This window comes from Herpailurus yagouaroundi, unplaced genomic scaffold (genome assembly GCF_014898765.1).
Source record: "Herpailurus yagouaroundi ecotype Mexico unplaced genomic scaffold, PumYag 160, whole genome shotgun sequence".
NCBI lineage: Eukaryota > Metazoa > Chordata > Mammalia > Carnivora > Felidae > Herpailurus > Herpailurus yagouaroundi.
In genome coordinates, this window is record NW_024412401.1 from 51,743,993 (window position 1) to 51,768,975 (window position 24,983).

The following is a 24,983-nucleotide window of genomic DNA, read 5'->3' on the forward strand; positions in this document are numbered from 1 at the left end:
TTCCTTCCTTCCTTCCTTCCTTCCTTCCTTCCTTCCTTCCTTCCTTCCCTCTTCTGGTTTTGGCGTTAGGGTAATGCTGGCCCCAGAGAATGAGTTAGGAAGTATTTCCTCTGCTTCGATCTTCTGAAAGAAATTATAGAGAACTGATAGAATTTCTTCCCGAAATATTTGGTAGAATTCACCAGTGAGTCCATTTGGGCTTAATTCTTGATAAATGAATGCTAGGATCAAATAAATGTGTGTGTGCGCACATGCGTGTGTTTAAGTACGCTCCACGCCCAACGCGGAGCTTGAACTCATGACTCTGAGATCAAGAGTCACATGCTCTAGGACTGAGCCAGCCAGGCACCCCTAAAATATTCCTTTTCTTTAGGGTTGAGTTGGTTGCCAAACACTGAGTCAGGTGGAAAAAATTCTGTATATGCGCACATATACATATACATGCACGCGTACAAATGTGTACATCAGGATAACCAGAAACTCTTATCCTGCATTATCAACAGAATTGCAGAAAGTGCTGACTTCATTCATCCCTGGTTGAATTGTTGCAATTTATCATGGTCCATAATCTTAGGAAATTCTCAGCTGTGCCGTTGAGACTACTATGTAAGTTACACGTAACTGAAGTACAGTTAAGGGTTATAGAGTTAAGAGTTTCTTTTAAGAAATTTAATAATGATTAGTCTGTTTACTAGGGCTATATGCAAGTAGGTAGGAACAACACAGAACACTAAGTACATGATTTTAGAAAGGCTTAGGAGGCTCCTTCCGGTGTCTGTAAAGTCACCTTGTGATTTCTTAAATCAGCTATGCACAAGGCACCCACGTATTTATGTAGCAACTTTAAAGATTCCGTGGCTTGCGATTCTCGCAGGCTGCCTCGGACCTGAGTTTGAGACCAGCACCATCCCTGCACGTGTCCTTCAGGCTCCCCACATCTTCCATCTGCTTCTGGGGTCCCCAGGGAGGAGCACCCTCCAGCTGCGAAGTTTACCTTGACTCCAAATGATCCCATGAGCCACCCCCCCGATATTGAGTATTTCTATTTATGCTCGCACTTAAATAAAGCTTATGAATACCTGCCATCCTCTTAAGGCCCCAATAAGAAAGAAAACCAAATCAAGAGTTAAGCGTTAATTTTCTTAGCAACTTGAAAAGATTAAGATCGCCCCTATTAGATTTTGGACCTTTGTTTTGCAAAGGTCTGATGAAAAAACACCAGCAAAAGCACACGCAAAGGAAACACACACCCAAAAAAAAAAAAAAAAAAAAAGCTGATTAGATTCAGGACATGCATAGAATAATTGTGCTTACCAGCTTGAGAGAAAGCTTCATGTAAAAATTGAAGAGGTAACGGGAAAAAAAGAGAGAGAGACAACACATCAGAAGAAGAGGAACTCGACCAGTTCTACCGTATTAACATAGCACATAAATTCACCTGTCGCTTGTGCAAATGGCTTGCAGCGGATCTGTGCAAACGTTCACAAGAGGGGCTGGCCCCTGCCAAAAACCTTCTTTTAGCTGCCACGTTGCCAGAGCAAAGAATAAAGATAGAAGAGGAGAGTTTCTGTTCACAGTTCTGTATCGGTCACATCAGCCTGGAGATGAGCTAAATTACGTTTGCAGTGGGTAACACATGCGGATAGTAAAAGCCAAGAATAATCAGGTAGGCTTTTGTTCACCAAATTTCACATGGAATGTTTTACTCACAGCGGGGGTCTGGAGAGCGAGGACTTCCATAAGGTACAAGTAATCCATCCTAAGGAACTCTAATCACTGGCATTTCTTAAAGGCACCCACTCTCGAGTGGGTGAACGGGGGACCAGGGACCGGAAGTTGCTTGAGGAAACCACCCACAGGAGCCAGAAAGCCTCTCTGCACCAGGCTGGAGGCGGGACATTGTTCTCTCCCACCTGAGCACCGCTCACCACCTCCTGCCCCGTGGCAGGTGTATTCAGAGGCTCTCCATCCACTCTGAGCCCTACCCCCGGGGGTTACATAGCACTTGGGGAATTAACAGCAGCAGCTGCTCTGAAGGTTACCTTTAGGTAACCTTCTCAACTACCGAGGGACACTTACTCCTTGCTGTGGATTTCCTGGGAATTATCAGGACACAGCAGGTGCAATTCTGCTGGGCCTGCAGATTAGCAAAGGTATAGTGATTCCTCGACACAAAACAGATGACGAGGCATCTCCGAATTAGCAAACGAAACATTCGATTCTTCGTTAACAGGGGGGGGACATGCTCTATGGCTATAAAGCAGTGTTTTGAGATCGCAGTGCCTTTTTGCTTAGCTGTCGTCAATCCTAAAAGTTCCGGCAGCTGTAGTAGGATCAAAAATATGTTGGGGACAAAGCACCGAAGAAAGGGCCCTTTGATTTTAAGTGGCGGGTGGGGAGGGTGTTAAAATTCCTTAGCCAGATTTAAAAAATCTTATTCTTAAGATTAACTCAAAATGGACGCTTCTTTTTAAATAGGCAGGAAGCTTTTAAAGACATTGCCCTTATGGGGGAAAAAGAAAGACTTTGAAGGAAAGAAGTGGTCGGACAAAACTTTTGGGAGAACACGGTACACACAGGCACACTCGCGACTGTCTTGTGCGCCCCTCCTGTGAGCTTTAGCACAGATCAGTTTGTCACGACTTGGGTTCTTTACAGACAACACCGGGTGCACAGCAGAAAACTTTGCGAATATCTTCCCTAGAAAGCACACTACCACCTACAGATGTCTCCTCACACGTTATCGTCTTCAATGCTGCTAATTCAAAGAACCGGCATTTGAACTTCATACGTTACCTGCTCTCTATTCGGCTACTTCGGTCACTTATATATGTATGCAAGTTATGTATTCTTCCTTAAGCATCCCGAAAGAAGAATTCTAACATCCAACCTCATGGCACGGGAATATCACCACTTCATAATGAAAACGAATCATGAGGACTGGAAACAAATCCGAGCACCAATAGGAAAATACCGAGTTTTCAAGACAAAATTCGATTTTCCGAAGCGGACCGTGATGGGTAATCTACATAAAGCACCAGCACGGTGCCGTGTATTCCTGTAACGATTATTATAAACTGGTTTTCGGTCGTGAGTTGTAAGCCAGCCAGTTAGATCATTTAACATTAGAAACCGAATCATTTAAGAGAATCGTTTTCAAAGACGGCATTAAGTGCGCTGCGAGACACCCGGGGAACTAAGAAGCTGTCAGTTTCAGGCAACGAGTATGGAGCCTTGGAAGCCACACGTGTCAATAACACATGAGGGAACACAGAGCCAGCGGGTCCATGTGTTATTCTGCAGCCGCAGGTACTAACCTCAAGTACGAAGAAAGGGGACGGTGAAAATAAATACACGAGTAAATGTGTTTAAGGTCCATGGAAAGTCACGGTACGACCCTATGACCTTGCTCATTGCTTCAGTGGTCATTCCGGCCCTCCAAGCTTTACGGCATAACCCCCTTACGGATCCACCTGTTTCAGACCGGATCGTGAGCCCTCTTGCTACGCAACTGCCGTCCGTTAACAGTGTCCTTCTCCTGGGACCACGCTCTGTGGCTGCGCTTATGGGTGAGACTCTGCCGTAAAGGCATATACCCAGGGACATCGTCTCAGACGGCCGAGCTCAGCTCACTGGCATTTTTAGGCAGTTTGGTGGTTATTGGGAAGTTGGGTTCCCTTCCCCCCTCCCGCCCCAAGCTTTCCGGATGAAGGAGCTTGGGATTGCATTTATACTGAGAATTAGGCTTTTCCTGTGTCCAGGTCCGCCAGTGGAGAATTTCATTGCTGGGTCCCCAGTCTTGGTGCTGTCATAGGGGTTAGTGCCTGTGCTGTGACTGAATGACCTGGCCGACACATGGAAACTTACAACATAGTCCCTAGCTTCAAAAGCATACGTGGGCTTCCCTATCGTCCTCTTCATGAGTTCTTTGTGAAAACAGAAAGACTGAGTCTGCCAATAATCAGCGAGAGAACAAGATAAAATAAATAAAAAATTACAGTAACCATAAAACCGCAACATCTGACAAACGGTCGGTCGGTAAGGACTTTCCAAATCTTTTCATCCACTTTGATGGGATTTTTCCATGCAACGAGCTCTCAAACGTGGGGGAAAAGATGTCCATGTTTTAGATTTAGAAGGCCCTTGCCCAGCCCAGGAAAAGAAATCTTAATTTAAGGCAATAAAATTACATCTGTAAATGGCAAACCGAGACCATACTTTCTAGTTTCATTTTTCTTACGGAAAGATGAAAACATGGCTAATCGTGCTCAGGTGACCTGCTGTACAAATGTTCAGTGAAACAGAATTTTCTTGCAGATGCCAACGGCTTACAACACCCTTGCCTGGTAGGGTTGCTTTACATCCAATTTGTTAAAAAATAATAAATTAAAAAGAATAAAATGAAATTTGTTTCCCCAAACCTCAGATTGCTTTTTATTTTTGAACTTCCTAATCGTACTCCGGTCATGAGTTTCCTTTTTGTTTTTCTTTCCTTTTTGTTGACTGCGACTTCCTGAAGGAAGGGTCATCAAATGTGACCTTTGCTAAGAGCAGACTGAGCAAAAGTTGAGGGAGGCAGAAGTATGTTTCTATTTCCTTACTGATGTTTCCAGTCTGTGTATGTGTGAGTTCACTCTCAGAAAAGCACACTCACTATTGAGGAGAAATTTTGTTAACCCTGTTTTTGCTGAGCACAGGTTTAAAGAGTAAGAAATAAACTTCATTTTGCTGATGACCATTTTTTTTTTAAAAGGGATTTTCCTTTAAATCCTCATAATAGCTGGTTTCTCATTTCACTGTGTTAAGTGTTACATTTTTCCTAGCCATCTTTCCCGTACGCTTATTGATTACTGACATTCTTTGGTCTTTTCTGAAACATTCAGAGAACAGCATGAGACACAGATTCAGAAACCATTTGCAACCGACAGGCTGTGTGGTGTTGACAGAATGGAAGAGACACAAACAAATGGGAAACAATCACGGATATTCAACATACTCCATTAGGAGATTCCAAAAGACCGTGCAGAGGGGTTTATTAGAAATATAATAAATGAGCGCTCTGTAAAGGTTTTGGAAGTGGCCGAGATGGGTTAACAGACTTACAGTTGATGTAACACTTTATACAGTCGAGCAAAAATACCCTGGCCAGATGTTGGAAATTCTTCCAGGAGTAAAAGCGGGATGGACGGGCGTGTTAAAAGCCAGCCTGATCGAGTCAGGGATTGAGATCTCATTATAGAGCTCAACGCGCTCTGTCATCTACTTGTGATGCTATACTCTGCCTCCTAACAACGGCTCTCCTGAAGTCTTGCGGAAGTCAAATCTCTAATTCTTAACCTGACACGCTGGGTAACCTTAAAACAAAATAATCCCACCAACAATACAGATTCTTTGCATGAAACACTGGGATTCCCCGATGAAAGAAACTCTGCATATAAAGAAATAGGGGGGTTGTCCCTTGTTCTGTTTACTTATTTATTTTTAAAATATGGGACGCGCAGGGGCGCCTGGGTGGCTCAGTCAGTTAAGCGTCCGACTTCGGCTCAGGTCATGATCTCGCAGTCGTGAGTTCGAGCCCCGCGTCGGGCTCTGTGCTGACGGCTCGGAGCCTGGAGCCTCCTTTGGATTCTGCGTCTCCCTCTCTCTCTGCCCCTCCCTCGCTCGTGTACTCACACTCGCTCTCTCTCTCTCTCTCTCTCAACAATAAATAAATAGACATTTAAAAAAATGGAACGTTTCATGATTCTGTGTGTCACTCTCACATAGGGACCACGCTAATCCCCTCTGTATCGTTCCAATTTTAGCAGATGGGCTGTCCCTTGTTTTAAAAGGCAACAACTTAGTTGGCTGTTATTTACTTACACTCCTTTTTTACCCCAAGGAGGGGAAGAGTAAAAATCATGTCGGTACAAGAACAACACCCCCCTGCCACCGGACGGCGATCCCCGAAGGTCAGGACAAAAGACCTTTACTGGATACGTCACCGCGCCATGTGTCTGTTTGCTCTTCATCGCCACGCTTCACTCGTTATTGGTCATGAAGAGTATTGGGGGTGTGGCTTAGAGTCCACTGATCGGTTAGATTTATCTGGGAGGCTACGGCTGACTCTATTCCAATCTTTTCCCGTAAACCACACTCGTATCTACTTTTGGTTCCTGGATCAACTCCACAAGACCCTGGGAGTGAAGCCAGGCAATGGTAATCAGCGTGGCAACCTGGAGTATAAATGACCGCCACTGGCGCGTCGACCGTGTGGTGCCAGGTTCTCCCTGAATGTGGATGTCGCAAAACCTCGGCGTGTGACGAGCGGGCTCTCTGGCTTTCATTGTGGCTCGCCGTCTTCCTAAGTTCATCTTTTTTTTATGCCTTAGTTTTCTTGCCAGTAAGATAAGGAAACCTCGGTACCTAGGTTCGGAGGGCGGCTGAAGGAAAAGCAAACGAGCACACAGAACAGGGTCTGGTACATCAGAAGCGCTCGATAAACGTCAGCGGCTTCTTACTTTCACCCTTTAAAGACAAATACTGCGTTTGGCCTCTTCTGGTCAACAGGTATTTTATCAGTCTCTTAAGTTCAGCCAAACAGCTAAAGAAACCACTGTAGGGGCGCCTGGGTGGCTCAGTCGGTTGAGCGTCCGACTTCGGCTCAGGTCACCATCTCGCGGTCTCGCGGTCCGTGAGTTCGAGCCCCGCGTCGGGCTCTGGGCTGATGGCTCAGAGCCTGGAGCCTGCTTCCGATTCTGTGTCTCCCTCTCTCTCCGCCCCACCCCTGCTCACGCTCTGTCTCTGTCTCTATCAAAAATAAATAAACATTAGGGGCACCTGGGTGGCTCAGTTGGTTGAGTGTCCGACTTCAGCTCAGGTCATGATCTCACAGTCAGTGAGTTCGAGCCCCGTGTCAGGCTCTGTGCTGACAGCTCAGAGCCTGCTTTGGATTCTGTGTCTCCCTCTCTCTCTCTGATCCTCCCCCATTCATGCTCTGTCTCTCTGTCTCAAAAATAAATAAATGTTAAAAAAAAAAAAAAATTAAAAAAAAAAAAAAGAAACCACTGTAAACTCATGACATCTCCGCCCTCCGAACCCTGAGGCTCAGCCCGGAGAGAAGTGCCTCGGCGACACTCAGGTGGTTTTGGGAATTAACAAGCAAGTATTTTCTGAGCGTACAGTGACTTCCAATTCCTCATCTCGTCTGCCACTGGCTTCAGAGAGCGAACCGAAGCTTTCCTTTTTTGGTAAAATATTAATGACTTAGATGTTTTCAAAGGGAAGTGGAGAAAAGTCCTTCCGAAATGCGCCAAGGGCGCACAGAGCCCCGGGCTGGCTGGCTTTCCCTTCTTCTTTCCGTCCATTCTCCTTCCTCCTTCCTCCTCCCCTCTCTCTATCGTTGTCCTTCTGTCTAGCTATGAGGAATCACAGGCCCTTACGGTTTCACGTTATGGGCAAACACAACGGGTTCAACTCACAAACGAGATAAAGTGACGCAGAGCCAAACACACAACCCAAGCGCACGAGAGAGACAGGATTCCGGAGCGGAACTTACCCCACGCTTTAGGCTCCTGAAGCAGTGGATTTTGGGTTTGGAGGTCATGAACTCGTTGAAGCGATGGGAGAGGGGTTCCTTTTGCTGCTTGGGAGACTGGGGGCCGTTGGGAACAGCAGTGGGTAAGGCAGAGGCAGGGGGAGGAGGGGGAGGCTGATGGGGGGATGTTAAAAGGGACATAAGCTACATGTGAGAGACGGAGCAGTGACAGAGTAAAATCAGAAACAAGAAGATAAGACACAAAACAAAAATAAGCATCAAATCATATTGGAAATCCAAAGCAAGTACAACGCAAAACGATCGACTATCCCGGCCATGGTCCAAAAGAAAACACTGGGGCATGTGACGAAAGGGGAAGTTTTTAGTAAGTAGAAGCAACAAAAGAAGACCAAGGGATATCTGACCAGCAGCTCATGCAGACTTTCCACATGCAAACTAGGGCTTCTGGTTAGTTACGCCAAACCCGTTAGAGCCAAAAGGGCCAAGACTTCTGACCCGCCTACGCTAACAGAGCTGAGCTTGGGGGGAGGAAATGAAGGACCCGACAGCCTCGGCGAAGCACAGAGCAAGTTATCCTGAGGCAAAAGCAGTCACGCGGCCTTGACCACAGCCGACGCCCAGGTTAGAGCGGCCATGCGCCTGGCGCATCACACTATCAAAAGAAAACGCAAAAAATGGTCATGGACGCACACAGGTTAACACGAGTTCAACACCGAGTTATTAACCCATGGAAGCGATTCCAATGAGATCTGCTGATAAATCGTTATCGGAATTCTGTGCGGTAACCCCTCTCCCAGCCGAGGCGACCGGGCGTCTGGGAGACTTAGCAGTGAAAGGCATGATGGGAAATGGCCGAGAGGTCAGTAGAGGTCAGGGTTAGCGTGGGCGACACGGTACAAAGTGGTAATGCATCGGAAGTCAGACAAATGGCCATGGCAAAGGTTCCGCCACCAAAGAGAAATGATGGTTCAAAATAAAACAGCTCACTAGCTTTCCTTTCTGTGCATTCTGCGTTCTGTTTAAAATTCTTTGCTTGTTTGTTTGTTTTTTAAAGGCTTAACAGAGAAAGTCAAAAATCGCCACACTTTATAAAACTCCTTTCACACCGGGTCCAACCATCAGTACCTTATTTTTTTTGATGAAGGGCCACAACTTTCCTTTGGATTTGCCACCAAATTTGAGCTCCGGTTTGCCTTCTCCTCTGGAATTCGAGAGGCTGTTATCTGACACAGTGCGCTTCATCGGCTGAGTGTAATCCTCAAATTCAATGTCCCCGGGAGGCTCAAAGCCGGACTTGTAAGCTTCTATGACCAGCTGCGAATCCTGAAATGACACCCACCAAACAGGAATGCATTTAAATACGTGCAAATACCTTTTACACAATGAATTATGATCATACAGCTGACCGGGTAAAGAATTTTGTCCACATAAGGACTCACAGAATTGTATCTATATTGGTTAATAACAGATTTTTTTCTAGTCAAACATATATATTTTTTTCTTTTTCTCTTGTTAAAAGTTTGTTTAAATCTTTATTTATCTTTGAGAGAGAAACAGAGAGCGAGCAGGGGAGGAAGAGAGAGAGCCTGAAGCAGGCTTCAGGCTCCAGGATGTTAGCCCAGAGCCCGACGCGGGGCTCGAACTCACAAACCGTGAGATCATGACCTGAGCTGAAATCAAGAGTTGGGCACTTGGGGGCGCCTGGGTGGCGCAGTCGGTTAAGCGTCCGACTTCAGCCAGGTCACGATCTCGCGGTCCGTGAGTTCGAGCCCCGCGTCGGGCTCTGGGCTGACGGCTCAGAGCCTGGACCCTGTTTCTGATTCTGTGTCTCCCTCTCTCTCTGCCCCTCCCCCGTTCATGCTCTGTCTCTCTCTGTCCCAAAAAAATAAATAAACGTTAAAAAAAAAAAATTTAAAAAAAAAAAAAAAGAGTTGGGCACTTGACCGACTGAGCCTCCCAGGCGACCCTCCAGAAATATTTTTATAACTAGAAAGACTTCGTGCCATTTGTAAAGGTATGTGTCTAATGGAGATGGGAGAATACTTTTAAGAACCACCTGTCCACATATAGAGAAACAAATACTAAGGAAGAATGACTTTGCTAAAAGCAGGAGGAAAAAATGAACAGCTGTTACGCAATTCCCTTGAAAACTACAGTAATACAAAAGTCTGGTTCTCACCAGAAATTCCTAAGGTAATTTAGCACCCCCCCAAAGTCAAAGCCAAGAGGAGATCATCGCTCTCATTTCTTTGGTTCATTGTGGTTCAGGGGTTTTAATTCATCGCATGATTTTTCCTTATGTATGCATTTGTTCACAGTCCCAAAGGCAAGCTCCCTTCTGTTTTTCCTCTACTGTATCCCCAGAACATGGATGGTGCCTGGGGAGAACCGTGGGCAACAAATGTTTGCTGAATAAATCAATGAACTCTACGGCGTGCACGCTGCTAGGAACTCTGGGTGCCTCACCTTCTCAGGGTCAGAGAGCGCAGACAAACGTGTGAGGCAATCACAGCCATAATGTCATAGAAAGATAGATGTATACATAAAATATCACAGGGGCGCCTGAGTGGCTCAGCCGGGTAAGTGTCTGACTTCAACTCAGGTCACGATCTCATGAGTTCGAGTTCTCATGAGTTCGAGTCCCACGTCGGGCTCTGTGCTGACGGCTCAGAGCCCGGAGGCTGCTTTGGATTCTTGTCTCCCTCTCTCTCGGCCCTGCCCGCACTCACACAGTCTCACTCTCTCTCAAAAACAGATAAGCATTTAAAAAGTTAAAGAAAGTAACTATAGAGAAGGCAACCTAGAAAGATCTCAGTTCTTTTCTTTTCTTTTATTTATTTATTTTGAGAGAAAGAGAACGAGGGACAGGCGCAGAGAGCGAGCGCGAGAGAGAGAATCCCAAGCAGGCACCACCCAGGACAGGGCTTGAACCCTCGAACCGTGAGAACATGACCTGAGCCAGAGTCAGACGCTTAACTGACTGAGCCGCCCAGGTGCCCCTGGGAAGATCTCAATTCTTTTTTTTGGTTTGTTTTTATTATTTTAAAATTTTGTTTTAATGTTTATTTTTGAGAGAGGGAGGGACGGAGAGAGAGAGACAGAGCACGAGCCGGGGAGGGGCAGAGAGAGAGGAAGACACAGAATCTGAAGCAGGCTCTAGGCTCTCAGCTGTCAGCACAGAGCCCAACGTGGGGCTCAAACCCGTGAACCATGAGATCATGACCTGAGCCAAAGTCGGACGCCTAACCGACTGAGCCAGCCAGGCGCCCCAGACCACCTAACTTTTGACCTCTGAGATCTCTGAGACGTAGACAGGACAGGGCACCATTTTATGAAAACTCTTTAAAGGGATGGTGTGGGCCCTTCTCTATATTCTGCTTTCTGGAAGTCGGACGTGATGGCTGGAGCTCCAGAAGCCACGTTGAGTTTGAAGGTCACATCATCAAAAGCTGTGAGCTAAGAGAAGCCCGGGTCCCTGAGGTCTCAGAGACATCTGTCCACGCCACGACTGGACCCTCTGCCTGCAGACATCCGTTACGTGACAGGGGAAACAATCCCCCTTGTGTAAGACACTACGCTTCTGGTCACACGCGGGGGGAGACGTACGCTAGCAGAGTCGGATCCACAAGCCCGGGTGTGCCAGTGAGCACGCCGCTGTGCTCTAGCGAAAACATGGCCATGTGAAAATAAGTGGAAACTGACCTCACATAAATAAACCAGTGGAAACGCTTAAGTAATCATGTGATTCTGACACTGCATTAAGGGGGAGAGGGGACATCCGGTTTGTTGGAGAGCTGGGGGCTTTAGGACCTCCTCCCCCATTTAAATAAGTAATCACCTCTTCCAAATCTTTGCTCAAACGTCACTCCTTGGTAGAATACCCCACAGGCACTTCTAACACCCTTTCCTACCTCATTTTCCCCCAAATGCTCATCCTGGTATTTTATTTTATTGTACTTTATTTTAGAGAGCACACAAGCTGGGGAGAGGGGGACAGCGGGGGGAGAGAGAGAGAGAGAGACAGAGAGAGGGAGAATCTTAAGCAGGCTCCATGCACAGCGCAGAGCCTGACGCAGGGCTCGATCCGACGACCCTGGGATCATGATGTGAGCAGAAACCAAGAGTCAGATGCTCAACTGACTGAGCCACCCAGGGGCTCTGCACTCATCCTGTTTTAACACTCGTTTAATGTTGCTACTGTCCGTCTCCGACTTCAGAACTGTGCCTGGCACTTGCGAGCGAGTGGGCAGATCCAGACGTGTGCCAGGAACGGCGCTGGTTTTAGAAATAAAAAGAACAAGGTGGTGGGCTTAAGGGAAAGAACATGGGTTTCGGAGGGTGTAAAGATCAAAGCAGCAGGACCACACGTAACTGTGCTAAGAGCCGAATCTGCCGAAGAAGATAAACTTGAAACACGCTGTGAGAACAGGGCAGGCGGAAAGGAATGTGCAAGGAGAGGTGGTACACAGGGATTAAGGAATATCTCACCCTTGAATTCTCAAAAAAAAAAAAGCAAATTGAAACATTCATTCAAGGAACACCGAAGGTTGAGGGAGTAAGCCAGGCAGGTAACATTCCAGGCAGAGGAACAGCAAGGTAGGAGCATCCTTTTGAGCTTATGAGGAAGACAGCATTGGGGAGAACAGAGAATAGGCGATGTGGGACGGATAAACGGGAGGGCGTGCGTTCCAGATGGTTCAGGGCGTCGAGGCCCCAGTGGTTTTGATTTTTTCCGGGAGACAGAAGCCCTGTGAGGGCCCTGAGCAGAGGAGACATGTGACCTGGCTTATTGTTTAAAAAAAAAAAAAAAAAAGAACCCTCTGGTCTCTGTGTTAAGAATGAACGGGGGTGGGGGACAAAGGTGGAAGACTAGTTAGAGGTCTCCTGCAGTCATCCGGGCTCCTCCTGCCCAATCCGAGGTGATGGAGATCTTGGATCAGGAGAGGTGGTGAGAAGGGTATGGGTTCTGAAGGGAAAGCCAGCAGGATGGACTGATAAGTTGAAGCAGGTGTCAGAAAGGGGGGGTGGGGGCGGACATCAAAGATGATTCCACGCCACTGGAAGGACAGAAATGCTGTAACGGAGGCAGTGCGGACCCCGGGAGGCGCGGGTGTGGCCAGACAGGTCTGGAGCTCCATTTTGGATACACCAAGCTTGAGGAACATACTGGACCTCCAAGAGGAGAAGCCACTAGGCAACTGAATGAATGAACCTGCGGTGGAGGGGAGAGTCCAGGCTGGGATCGTAACATGTGTGATTCATACTTGAGATGGGACTTAACGCTCCAAGAGTCTACGGATCGCTCCAAGGAGTCAATGGGCAGAGTTCAGAGATCCGAGATCAAAGCCCGGGGGTACTCCCCCTTCAATGGCAAGAAGAAAGAAAAACACGAATAAGCAAAGGAGACTGAGGCAGTGAGGAAAAGCCATCACGTTATGGTTTCCTGGGAATCACGTAAAGGAAGAGTAAGTAGGGGGGTGGCCAAGTGGGGGCCAGTGCTCCTAATACTTCAAGTACTTGAATAAGAACTTGAATGAAGACCTAGAAAAGACCCTCGGAGGGGCGCCTGCGTGGCTCAGTAGGCTGAGCGTCCGACTTCAGCTCAGGCCGTGATCTCACGGCTTCTGAGTTCAAGCCCTGCATCGGGTTCTGTGCTGACAGCTCAGAGCCTGGAGCCTGCTTTGGATTCTGTGTCTCCCTCTCTGCCCTTCCCTGCTCATGCTCTGTCTCTCTCACTCTCAAAAATAAATAAACATTGGGGCGCCTGGGTGGCGCAGTCGGTTAAGCGTCCGACTTCAGCCAGGTCACGATCTCGCGGTCCGTGAGTTCGAGCCCCGCGTCGGGCTCTGGGCTGATGGCTCAGAGCCTGGAGCCTGTTTCCGATTCTGTGTCTCCCTCTCTCTCTGCCCCTCCCCCGTTCATGCTCTGTCTCTCTCTGTCCCAAAAATAAATAAACGTTGAAAAAAAAAAATTAAAAATAAATAAATAAATAAATAAATAAACATTAAAAGAAAGAAAGAAAGAAAGAAAGAAAGAAAGAAAGAAAGAAAGAAAGACCCTTGGATTTAGCAACATAAAGGTCACAGGTGAGAAAGAATTATCAGTGATATAATGGAAAACAAGGATCCCATAATGGGAGAAATATCCTATAAATCCAGTGGGCTCACAATTTCTCAGATAAAACCTATAAAGGGAAACCCATCCTTCAGACGTGATCTGATAAATTTCAAGGAAATTTCAAGGAAAAAGAAATTTCCAAGCTTCTTACTATAAGAAATTTAAACCAGGCTTGTTTCAGATTTTCATCAATGCCAGAAGTAATGAAGCTAAGGAAAAAAGTCAAGAACTGACCTCACTTCTAAAAATTTTTTTAACGTTTATCGTTTTTGAGAGAGAGAGAAAGAGAGGGGTGGGGAGGGGCAGAGATAGAGGGAGACACAGAATCGGAAGCAGGTTCCAGGCTCGGAGCACAGAGCCTCATGCGGGGCTCGAACTCATGAGCCGCGAGATCATGACCTGAGCCGAAGTCGGACATGCAACTGACTGAGTCACCCAGGCGCCCCATTACTATTTCCCTTTAAAAGGTCCCTCCCCACAGTATTTTATTGGTGACCGTTGACATTTTAAATAGGGAGATTAGAAAAAGCCTCACGGAGACTTGATTTCCCTCTATGAGCCAGGCATCGATGAGCCACCATCGATGAAATTGATGAAGCAATGGCAATCAGGAAACGGAGCAGGCACTCGTTGCATGGAAAAACTTGACTGCGTGGATGCAAGCCCAGTCACGTGTGTCTAAACTGTTTTTCCCTTCAGATGCTTAAAGGACATAAAGAAAACCACCATCAAATAAAGAAATTTTCAGCTTCAGGAAAGGATGGTTTGATCACTTGTGAATCCATGTGGGCACAACGTAGTTTTGTGAGGGAAACACCATTAATTCAGAAGCATCAGTAATCTTCCCCCCAAAAGTTGGCTGAAGTCCCCGAAGAAGAGGGCTCTTGGCAAACAGATTTACTAAAACAGAGGTCGAGGAATCCTAAAATGAAAAAAATATGCCTGCTACTGGAACTATTCCCCCTAAAAACACTTACCATTTAACACATTTGGAAGTATTTCTGCACATTGGATTGACGAGAGTTTTTTGTTTTTTTACACACATGGCCTTAAATGTTAACACACATATTCTCAGAGCAATGAAAAATCTACATGCTGAGATATGTTCATACAGAAAAGATGGCTTTGATCCCTCGCCTGGACTCATTTTAAGACACTCGTATGACAAGGAAGACTTACGACATCGCTTTTTGTTCAATATTTGGTTTTGCAAATTAATGAATGTTTGTAAAAGCCTATGCTGGTGTTCTAGTCGATACTTTTATTGAGGGAAAACAGGTTTCTAGGAAAGGAATCCAAACGAATGACACTGGCCCTAAGCAGTGTTCTCAGATGGAGACGGTGTTGCCCTGTAGGGGACATTTCGCAACGTCCAGAGACACTTTTGACCATTACAACTTGGGAAGGGGTGCTTCCGGCATTTGGTGGGTAGAAACCAGGGATGCTTCTAAACACCCTTTAGTGCTCATGACAGGCCCCTACGATAAAGAAATACCTGGCCCAAAACCTCAGTAGTGCCTTAAAGAACCAGATCCCAATGTGGGGGGTTATTCAGCCAACGGACAAGAAAGCCATTTAATTCTGCGATGTCTCAGACTTATCTGTGTCTCCCACAAAAGAAGTTTGAGAGCTGAATCCAAAACCCTGAGGGATGAAGAGAACACTTGAAAGCGGTATAACGACTGCTCAAAGTACTGGTGATCACGGGAAGCAACTCCCCACCGCGAGATGATCCAGTGAGGTCGCTGGAGGCGGTGGTGAAGAAATGGTGGAACCAGAGATACTTGGTTGTAAGTTAAGTCCAAGCTACAATACTTACATTCTTCTGATCAATCGATTCGGCCGCCTTTACTATTTCATCCAAGCATTTCCCAATGATCGGAATCACCTGCCGATCAACTTCGGCGTAGGTCTTCATTGACTCCCCAATCCTCAGTATCCTCCTTTCCTCCATCTCCTGTATTTTCTGCAACATTAGATTTTGTATGAAATTAACATAGTCCACTCTTACTTACGGAAGTTGCCTTCAGTGGCACTGTCACCTCTAGCAAACAGTCTAGGAGGGAAACAGGTCCATCGATAGGGTTCGAGCTAGACATTCATTGTAATTATTGCCTCCACATTCACCAGCTGTACACGTTATTTTATGAATCGTTAGGCTGCCCAAATGTATCCAGTAAAACCTTGGATTGCGAGTAACTTTGTTCTGCACGTGTTCCACGAGACAAGCAAACATCTCTAATAAACTTTAACTCGATAAACGAGCGACGCCTTGCAAACGAGTAGTACGCGATGCCGAGTGTCACAGGATCACAACTGAGCCAATGGTTCCTAAAATTCACTTTGATATACGAGTGCTTTGGATTGCAAGCACGCTTCTGGAATGAATTATGCTCGCACACCAAGGTTTTACTATACTTTATAGGATTCCATTCCAGCTTCATTGAGAACCCCAAACTCAAGTGCTTTTATCGGTGATACATTTCAGACTATCTCTTCTGCCTTTGATCCCCTACTTCACTCTTTACCAAAAGCCTGGCGTTAGTTAACCGCCTCAACCCAACACAGGCCGAGATGTCACTGGTGTATCTTCCTTCTACAAGCTGGAGCTTCTTGTTTGCTGTGTGCGTAGACACTAAGACGCAAATACTTGTTATTTTCCCTACAACTGGACACAAGTCGTAAAAGATTCCCAAAGCGGGAGAACACGTATACATCTTTCTTCATGCCATTTCCGACAACCTAAAGTAGCCCAAAGAGAAACAATCCAGAGAAAAGTTCTGTCCTTTGTTCAAATCCTACCACCTTAGGAATTCCGCTAGGACTCCTCAGGTTAAGTTGGCATTTCAGAACCAGAACAGTCCTTTCGGTGAAAAGGGCACTAGTCTAAGAATTGTAAATTCTCAAACTGGCCAAGAAAGGCTGCAGGTACCAACCGAGGATGTCTGGAAAGGCCAACTGATTAACCTTGAGATTAATGTTCTAGTTCACCTTGGTGCCAGTCAAGGCTTGATCCGGACGCTTTAAAAAATGGCTTCAGTGCCAGGAAATTTAGAACTCTATATAAATACTCAGCATATAAGCCCAGCCATCGTGATTCCAAGGCAACGTGGCTCTCAAAGCAAGGCCACCTCGGGAGGTCTGAATCACTTACCTGAAATATGTTGGGGATGTGAGTATGGTAATACTCGTGCTGCTCGTGGTTGAATTTCTGGAGAATTGACGAGTAATCGGCTCTGCTGTCCTCGGCCATTTGGTGACGTACTTGAGCTTGCTGACGTGCCTTGGGGCCAAAAAATGAGAACACCCCCATGTTTAATGAATACAGTAAGGGGCCTTGGACCGCCAACCGGAGGGATCTGCAGTCAAACTGACCTCAAATGTGTTATATGTAGCAGGTGTTATTTTCTAGAAATTGTTGAGAATTTGAATTTGGCTTAGGTAAGGATGTGAACCCTAGTTTTTCACAGGCCCTACCATTCTCTATTGTCTTAACTTGGCATTACTTTCTAGTTCAACACAAGCACCGCTATTCTGTATTGTCTGCACTTGGCCCAGTTGACGTATTTATGTCACCTAGACGGCCCTTGTGGGAACTTGCTTCTCTATATATCTATATTGATCTATATAGTTTTTTGAGGAGGGGATGGGGGAATCCGTAATTTTTTTAACTCAATTCTCAATGGAGTTCATGAATTAAAAAGGCATATGAACCACTGATCTATATGTATATGGACCTTTTCTAAAACTCACCACAATGTTTGTGATTATTTTTATTTTAAAAAAAATTTTTAAGTAATGTCTACGCCCAACACGGGGCTTGAACTCACAACCCAGAGATCAAGAGTCGCATGCTTCACTGACTGAACCATGGAGGTGCCCAGGTATTTACTTTTAGTATATAAAGTATACAGTTTAGGGGCACCTGGGTGGCTCAGTCGGTTGAGTGTCCGGCTTTGGCTCAGATCATGATCTCACAGTTTGTGAGTTCGAGCCCTGCATCCGGCTCTGTGCTGACAGCTAGGAGCCTGGAGCCTGCTTCTGATTGATTCTGTGTCTCCCTCTCTCTCTGCCCCTCCCCCGCTGGTGCTCTGTCTCTCTCTCAAAAATACACATTAAAAAAAAACTTTTTAAAAGTATACAGTTTAAAGAAGCAGTAAATGTGGCACCCTCTTTGTGTTTTTGTCTGTATATGTACATGTATGTGCTATTTTGTATTATACTGCATTGATTTTCTCCTAAATAATCAATAATAAAATTCATACATTTTTCTCTTTTTAAAAAAAATTTTTTAATGTTTATTTTTTTAATTAAAAAAATTTTTTTTAACGTTTATTTATGTTTGAGACAGAAAGAGACAGAGCATGAACGGGGGAGGGTCAGAGAGAGAGGGAGACACAGAATCTGAAACAGGCTCCAGGCTCTGAGCCGTCAGCACAGAGCCCGACGCGGGGCTCGAACTCAACGGACCGCGAGATCGTGACCTGAGCCGAAGTCGGCAGCTTAACCGACTGAGCCACCCAGGCGCCCCAAATGTTTATTTTTCATTTTTGAGAGAGAGAGACAGAGCATGAGCAGGGAAGAGGCAGAGAGAGAGAGGGAGACACAGACTCCAAAGCAGGCTCCGGACTGAGCTGTCAGCACAGAGCCCAACGCGGGGCTCGAACTCACGTTCAGCCAACTGATGCCCAACTGACTGAGCCACCCAGGCGCCCCTTTGTTTCTCTTTTCTAATTCACGTTTTGGTTAATCACACACTTGCAAGAAAGGGGCAATCGTTGATGAGTTACAGAATCGATATAATAATAATTATTTTAAATATTATATATAATATAATAATAATAATGATTATTATTATTTTAAAGCTCAAACAAGAATGTCTGTAAACTGGGAGATCATCCACAAGCACCGCCGATTGTTATGCTGCTGATCCCACCTTGGATTCATCTAGCACTTTTGAGATGTCTTAAGCAATATGACCTCATGAATCTCTAACGCGGCCTGAGGTTCGAGCGGGGCAAACACTCTCCCCCCCAACCCCCCCACCCCCCTGCAGACAAAGAGGTGGCTTGGCCTGCAGGTGACACGACCACTGCTACTCGGGGCCAAAAACACACCAGGAAGAGGGCCCTGTTCCAGCAAAACCCAGGGAACTTTCCTGTTTGTTTTCCATGTTGCTTTGTGTTACTAACCCCCCCAGTTTTCAAAAAGGACGAAAGGGAACACGGACACGTTCAACTGCAAAAGCGATGCCCCACTTTCGGTCTGACGGCTGGCCCCGCCCACTATCAGACTTGTGGCCTCGCGCTGTCCTTTGTGGCTTCCTGTCTCTGTGACTTGAAGGCTCCACCTGAGTTTTCACTTCCTTGACACATTTCACTCATCGGCGCGTTGGTCAAGGCCCAAGGTGCTCATTCAGAGCTCGCTTCCTTTATTTTCTTCTCACACGAAGGTTAACAGGACGAGTCTTTCCAAACCGATTTCCCTATTACCTGGGGCTTTGTAGTTTCTCAGGGCTTTGAGGGATCTCAACGCCATTTTCTCCACGTCTCGCGTTCCCTTGGTTACTTCGACTGCCACGTTCTTCCTCTTTGTCGGCACCCTGTTAACTCCCTTCCTGACCATACGCTCTGGCGTCTGCTTCTGTGTCCACTAGTAAATATTTTAAGCTGGTCCCCCAAATGTGAAGATCCTGGCCACCCTCAAAAATCCCTTCCAATAGACACTAGCCCTCCTCTGTGTAGATAATAGCTTTCCCACCTACGTGCGTGCCATCTGTCCCCCTAACGCTTCTGACACAAAAATCCTTTTAACTCTTTCAATTACTTAAGGGTTTTTATCATTTATCATCTTGTTGTGAACGTGGAAAAAAAAAACAAGAACCAAGGAAATTCCCAGGTAGACCTCAACTTCTAAAAAAGTCTCTATTTCATTTACATGCCTTTCTCAAAAATTCAAGGCAGGGGCACGGGGTGGTGTTTCCTCCCCTCCTTTGTAAGCAAGATGGAGTCCCCTTTATTTTGGAGAAATTATTCTACCTTGGTGAATTTTTATTTATTTATTTTTCAATATTTATTTTGAGAGAGGGAGGGATAGAGAGCGAGCAGGGGAGGGGCAGAGAGCGAAAGGGGGAGAGAGAATCCCAAGCAGGCTCCGCACCGTCCGCATGGGGCCCGTTGCCGCGCTTGAACCCATGAACCATGAGATGATGACCTGAGCTGAAACCAAGAGTCGGATGCTCAACCGACTGAGCCACCCAGGCGACCCTGGTGAATTTTTAAAATAGCTTAAGTTCTGAAACAGAGAGCAGAACGTCATCCTTAGGCACGCCTAAGTATGTACGTACACACATGTGCACACACACACACACACACACACGCACGCACAGAATCAAGCTTCTGGATGATAAACCCATTCTTCTCAATCCCAGCAACCAGCTGCTTGGAATTAATTCCCACTTTGGAATCCCGGGCCCGGGCATGTGCCATCGTTCCAACCAAGTTTTACTATGGAAAATCTATTTTTGATAGGTTTATTTTGTTGGGTTTATTTTACAATGGAACTTAAGAGTCTCTCTCTAGGGGCGCCTGGGTGGCTCAGTCGGTTAAGCGTCCGACTCCGGCTTGGGTCATGATCTCACGGTTCGTGGGTTCGAGCCCCGTGTCGGGCTCTGTGCTGACAGCTCAGAGCCCGGAGCCTGTTTCGGATTCTGTGTCTCCCTCTCTCTCTGCCCCTCCCCCACTCGTGCTCTGCCTCAAAAATAAATAAACATTAAAAAAAATTTTTTTTTAAAAAGCATCTCTCTCTAAAACTAGAGTCGGGTCAGTTACTCATGATTATGAATACATTTAAAAAAATACGTTTAGGGGCGCCTGGGTGGCGCAGTCGGTTAAGCGTCCGACATCAGCCAGGTCACGATCTCGTGGTCCGTGAGTTCGAGCCCCGCGTCAGGCTCTGGGCTGATGGCTCAGAGCCTGGAGCCTGTTTCCGATTCTGTGTCTCCCTCTTTCTCTGCCCCTCCCCCGTTCATGCTCTGTCTCTCTCTGTCCCAAAAATGAATAAACGTTGAAAAAAAAAATTAAAAAAATACGTTTAAACGTGCTTTCAAAAACTTATCTGGAGTAACCGGTTAAGTAGCTAGAAATTTTAAGAGGGTATCTCCCCGTCTAAGGCTAAATGAAGATCAGAAGCATCCTTATTTCTATCTCTGTATAAGTCAGTCTAAAAATAGCGACTATTATCTTAAAGAGATACTTCCTTCCCAAACCAGACCATGCGCTGTATCTTGCAATTCAATTAAAGTTCTCGTTCTAATACAAGCCAGCGCATCTTATAGCGACATGACCGTAGGGCAGAAGTTCAGAGGATTTTTTTTTTATGAGTCAGTCACAGAATTTAGAGAAAATATTCTAAAAAAGTCCAGCATGACCACAAGTGCCTGAGGCTGTAAATCGCAGCCATCTTTGAATAAGGGTCTGAACCACTTTCACTGTCAATCAGAAAGGCTGAATTTAAACTCGAGAATTTCCTTGGCCAACCCTCGGGAATCTCCCCAAATGAATCCGCACAGGCCTGCGTGTGTATGCTCAAGCATGACTTCACAGCTCGGTGGTTTCTCCACACAGCCCCTTCTACTGCCCTATGGAAACACAGCTGGATTGCCTCAAAGGTCAGAGGTGGAGTTTCTAAATAAAGAAGACAATATTTTAGAAACCGAACCGCCGTCGGAGGCTTCGAAATCCTAATGGGTTTAGAGATAAAAATACTGTAGTCCATTTAGTTAGTTACATTTAGACGATTCGCACTGGCCAAAATGTGCAGCCATTTGCTGTCCAGTGCGGTGTTATTCTCTCCCTTAATATTTCAGATATTGAGGGACAGAAGACCACTGCTGGCTGAGTCCCCGTTGTCACGAGCAGAGAATACAGGGTGTATTAAGAAACTCGTCCGCGGGGCGCCTGGGTGGCGCAGTCGGTTAAGCGTCCGACTTCAGCCAGGTCACGATCTCGCGGTCCGTGAGCTCGAGCCCCGCGTCGGGCTCTGCGCTGATGGCTCAGAGCCTGGAGCCTGTTTCCGATTCTGTGTCTCCCTCTCTCTCTGCCCCTCCCCCGTTCATGCTCTGTCTCTCTCTGTCCCAAAAATAAATAAACGTTGGAAAAAAAAAAAAATTAAAAAATAAAAAAAAAAGAAACTCGTCCGCTTTCACGTGGGGAACATGGCTGATCTGCTTAACAAATGATATCTTCTGTCTTTTACCAGCTGCTCGTGGCTTCTGACCTTTTCACAAAGATGGGCAAATACGCACTCGTTCCATTTATATATTTATTGTTAACAAGCAAAGAGACTGGTTCCTTTTTTGAGCAACAGTTAAATGACCTCAGACCTCCCAGATCGACAGGCAATGCTGCTCCTTAAGTGAGAAACCATTTACTGCAGCGGTGCTCAGAGGTTTGGGGAAGCTGTCTTCTCCTTTGTTAAAAGCGTGTATCCGACTTCAGCCAGGTCACGATCTCGCGGTCTGTGAGTTCGAGCCCCGCGTCAGGCTCTGGGCTGATGGCTCAGAGCCTGGAGCCTGTTTCCGATTCTGTGTCTCCCTCTCTCTCTGCCCCTTCCCCGTTCATGCTCTGTCTCTCTCTGTCCCAAAAATAAATAAACGTTGAAAAAAAAAAAAACAAGCGTGTAATAGAACAAATTTGAAAGGCCCATCCTTTCCTAACCCCAAATCTAGGAACGGCAAAGAGGAATATTTGGCATTTGCCACTGGGAGCTCAAACGACAGTAGGTGTTCTCCAGAGCACCTGCGCTTGTGATGTTTATTTCATTATTTTATTCATTTATTTATTCTTAGAGATTTTTTTCTTTTTAATGTTTTTTATTTATCTTGAGAGAGAGAAGGAGCATGAGTCGGGGAGGGGCAGGGAGAGACAGAGAGAGAGGATCCCCAGTGGGGCTCGATTTCACACGAGATCGTGACCTGAGCCGAAATCAAAACTCGGGACGCTGGGGGTGCCTGGATGGCTCAGTCGGTCGGGCCACCAACTCTTGGTTTTGGCTCAGGTCATGATCTCGCTGTTCGTGAGTTTGAGCCCCACGTCGGGCTCCACGCTGGCAGTGCGGAGCCTGCTTGGGATCTCTCTCTCCCTCTGTCTCTCTGCCCATTCCCTGGTCACTCTCTGTCTCTCTCGAAATAAATAAAACTTAAAAAAAAAAAAAGTCAGACGCATAACCGACTGAGCCACCCAGGTGCCCCAGTGTTTTCTTTCTTTCTTTTTTAGTGTTTTTTAAATTTATTTTTGAGACAGAGAGAGACAGAGCACGAGCAGGGGAGGGGCAGAGAGAGAGGAAGACACAGAATCGGAAGCAGGCTCCGGGCTCAGAGCCATCAGCACAGAGCCCGACGCGGGGCTCGAACCCACGGACCGCGAGATCATGACCCGAGCCGGAGTCGGACGCTCCGCTGACTGAGCCACCCAGGCACCCCTCCGATGTTTCATTTCATTAACATAAAAAGAAGCCAAACGTATTTTAGGCTGGACGGAAAAGAGGACTAAACCGAGATGTTATTCGGAATCACCATTTGGTATCACTGCCAGGCTACCCACCATTATTATCCAGTAGCTGGCGACCTGAGGCAGCTCCACTGTTGGGGGCAAGACGGGTTGGACCACTACCACCAGGATCGAGCCAGATGGCTGGATGGCCTGGGCTGAAGTCACAGCATGGATCCAGTGGGGCTCCTGGCTGCAAATTCACCCATCTTCAAACTACCTCAGCCGCTGACTTAGTATCACAGATAAAACTGGGGCGCCAGGCTGGCTCAGTTGGTGGCGCGTGCGACTCTTGATCTCAGAGTGGTGAGTTCGAGTCCCACCGTAGGCATAGAGGTTACTCAAAAAAAAAAAAAAAAATCCTAAAAAAATATACTGCGGATCAAGTGACAACCTACACATTTAAAGACCTGGGTTCTCTGGCCTCTGTCCATCCTCTTTCACCTGATTACAAAAATTTGCTTGCTGCAAATGATTCCGATTTACAGAACTCCATGGTTTAGAAGTAAAAGTCCCTGCACATTCAAACCCTCGGACAATCGCTGGGAACATGACAACCCGGAATCCTTCATTTGTGAACTGCGCTAACTACTGAGAGGAGGTAAGACAGCCTGGGGCAAGTCACTGGAAAGTTCCAGAAGCACAGCTGCAGTGCTTCTAAATGACACCAGCACATTACAACGGCCCCCAATCGACAGCTGGCAAAGCCGTTCACCATATTCTCAGAGTGGCAAAGAGCCCTAAGCACTAGACACGCTTCCTTTGGACCCGGCTGGGTTCATGAGAAGTACACGCACTGTGGCAGCAAACGAGGGAGGAAAAGGCCACTGAATACTCTGACCTATTTGCCGGGTATTTTCGAGATGCGTAAAAACAGCAACCAGTCGAGAATCCCTGAAAACTTTCACTGTTACACTGGATGTCTCTAGGATTTGTCTGTGATTAGGAGGCGTACTCATGCTCCCTAGTCCTTGACTTAGCAATTCTACTTCTGGGAAGTCCTCCTAATGAAATTCTTTTATCCATTCATTCATTCATTCATTCAGTTATCTCCACACCCAATGTAGGGCTCAAACTCATGACCCTGACTAAGGTCAAGGGTCGCAGGCTACACTGGCTGAGACAGCCAAGAGCCCACTGCCCTGCCAATGAAATCACTTTAAATGTCCACAAGTGATGTTCATCACAGTATTATTTACGCTAGGCGATAATTTGAAGCAAATGCTCAGTCATGTGATTGGTTAAATATATGTCATATCCTTGATGGACTAAAGTGTAGCCTGCTTAAAAAAAAAAAAAAGTAAGAGCACTTAACGATTCAGAAAAGTGAAAGCTGTATGTGATGTAAACAAAATGTTAAGGTTTCCAAACAGCATTTACAGCATACTTTGGTGATTGTAAAAATAAAACATTAATAATTAACAGTGATCACTTTTGAAAAGAGTGATTAAGAAATATTTTATTTTGCCGAAAAGATTAAAGAAACACATTCTAATGGTGAATTCCAGAAACTTAAAGATGGAAGAGGTATGGCTTGCCTTTGAGAGAAAGAAAGAAAGAAAGAAAGAAAGAAAGAAAGAAAGAAAGAAAAAGAAAGAGGAAAGGAAAGGAAAGCTCTAGAAAGATAACGTAGTAGGAAGGATACTAACAAAGGAAGAGATGAAAATTTTCTCTGTCTGGAGCAGGGTATGATAAATGGCATTGGTTAAATTTCCCAGCAAACTGCTGCATCGAGAATACATTTTCAAGTTCAAGACTAAGCATGCATTTAAAAATTCCTA

General features: G+C 46.0%; 1 protein-coding gene and 1 pseudogene across 11 annotated transcripts in view; both read right to left on the reverse strand.

The window, feature by feature from the left end:
* The window catches only part of FNBP1 (formin binding protein 1), a 144,374-nt gene that overhangs the window by 19,926 nt on the left and 99,465 nt on the right, over nt 1-24,983 (reverse strand). For 4 of the 11 annotated variants that reach the window (XM_040482638.1, XM_040482632.1, XM_040482633.1 and 1 more), the window contains 6 exons: nt 16,809-16,937; nt 15,474-15,620; nt 8,663-8,860; nt 7,538-7,720; nt 3,868-3,951; nt 1,315-1,329 (listed from right to left, as the gene is read on the reverse strand). In XM_040482638.1, coding sequence (XP_040338572.1) covers nt 1,315-1,329; nt 3,868-3,951; nt 7,538-7,720; nt 8,663-8,860; nt 15,474-15,620; nt 16,809-16,937 — 756 coding nt within the window. The remainder of the gene's footprint in view (nt 1-1,314; nt 1,330-3,867; nt 3,952-7,537; nt 7,721-8,662; nt 8,861-15,473; nt 15,621-16,808; nt 16,938-24,983) is intronic. The other 7 variants (XM_040482642.1, XM_040482640.1, XM_040482634.1 and 4 more) reach the window with 6 other exon arrangements.
* Nucleotides 5,722-5,819, reverse strand: LOC121035209 (uncharacterized; annotated as a pseudogene).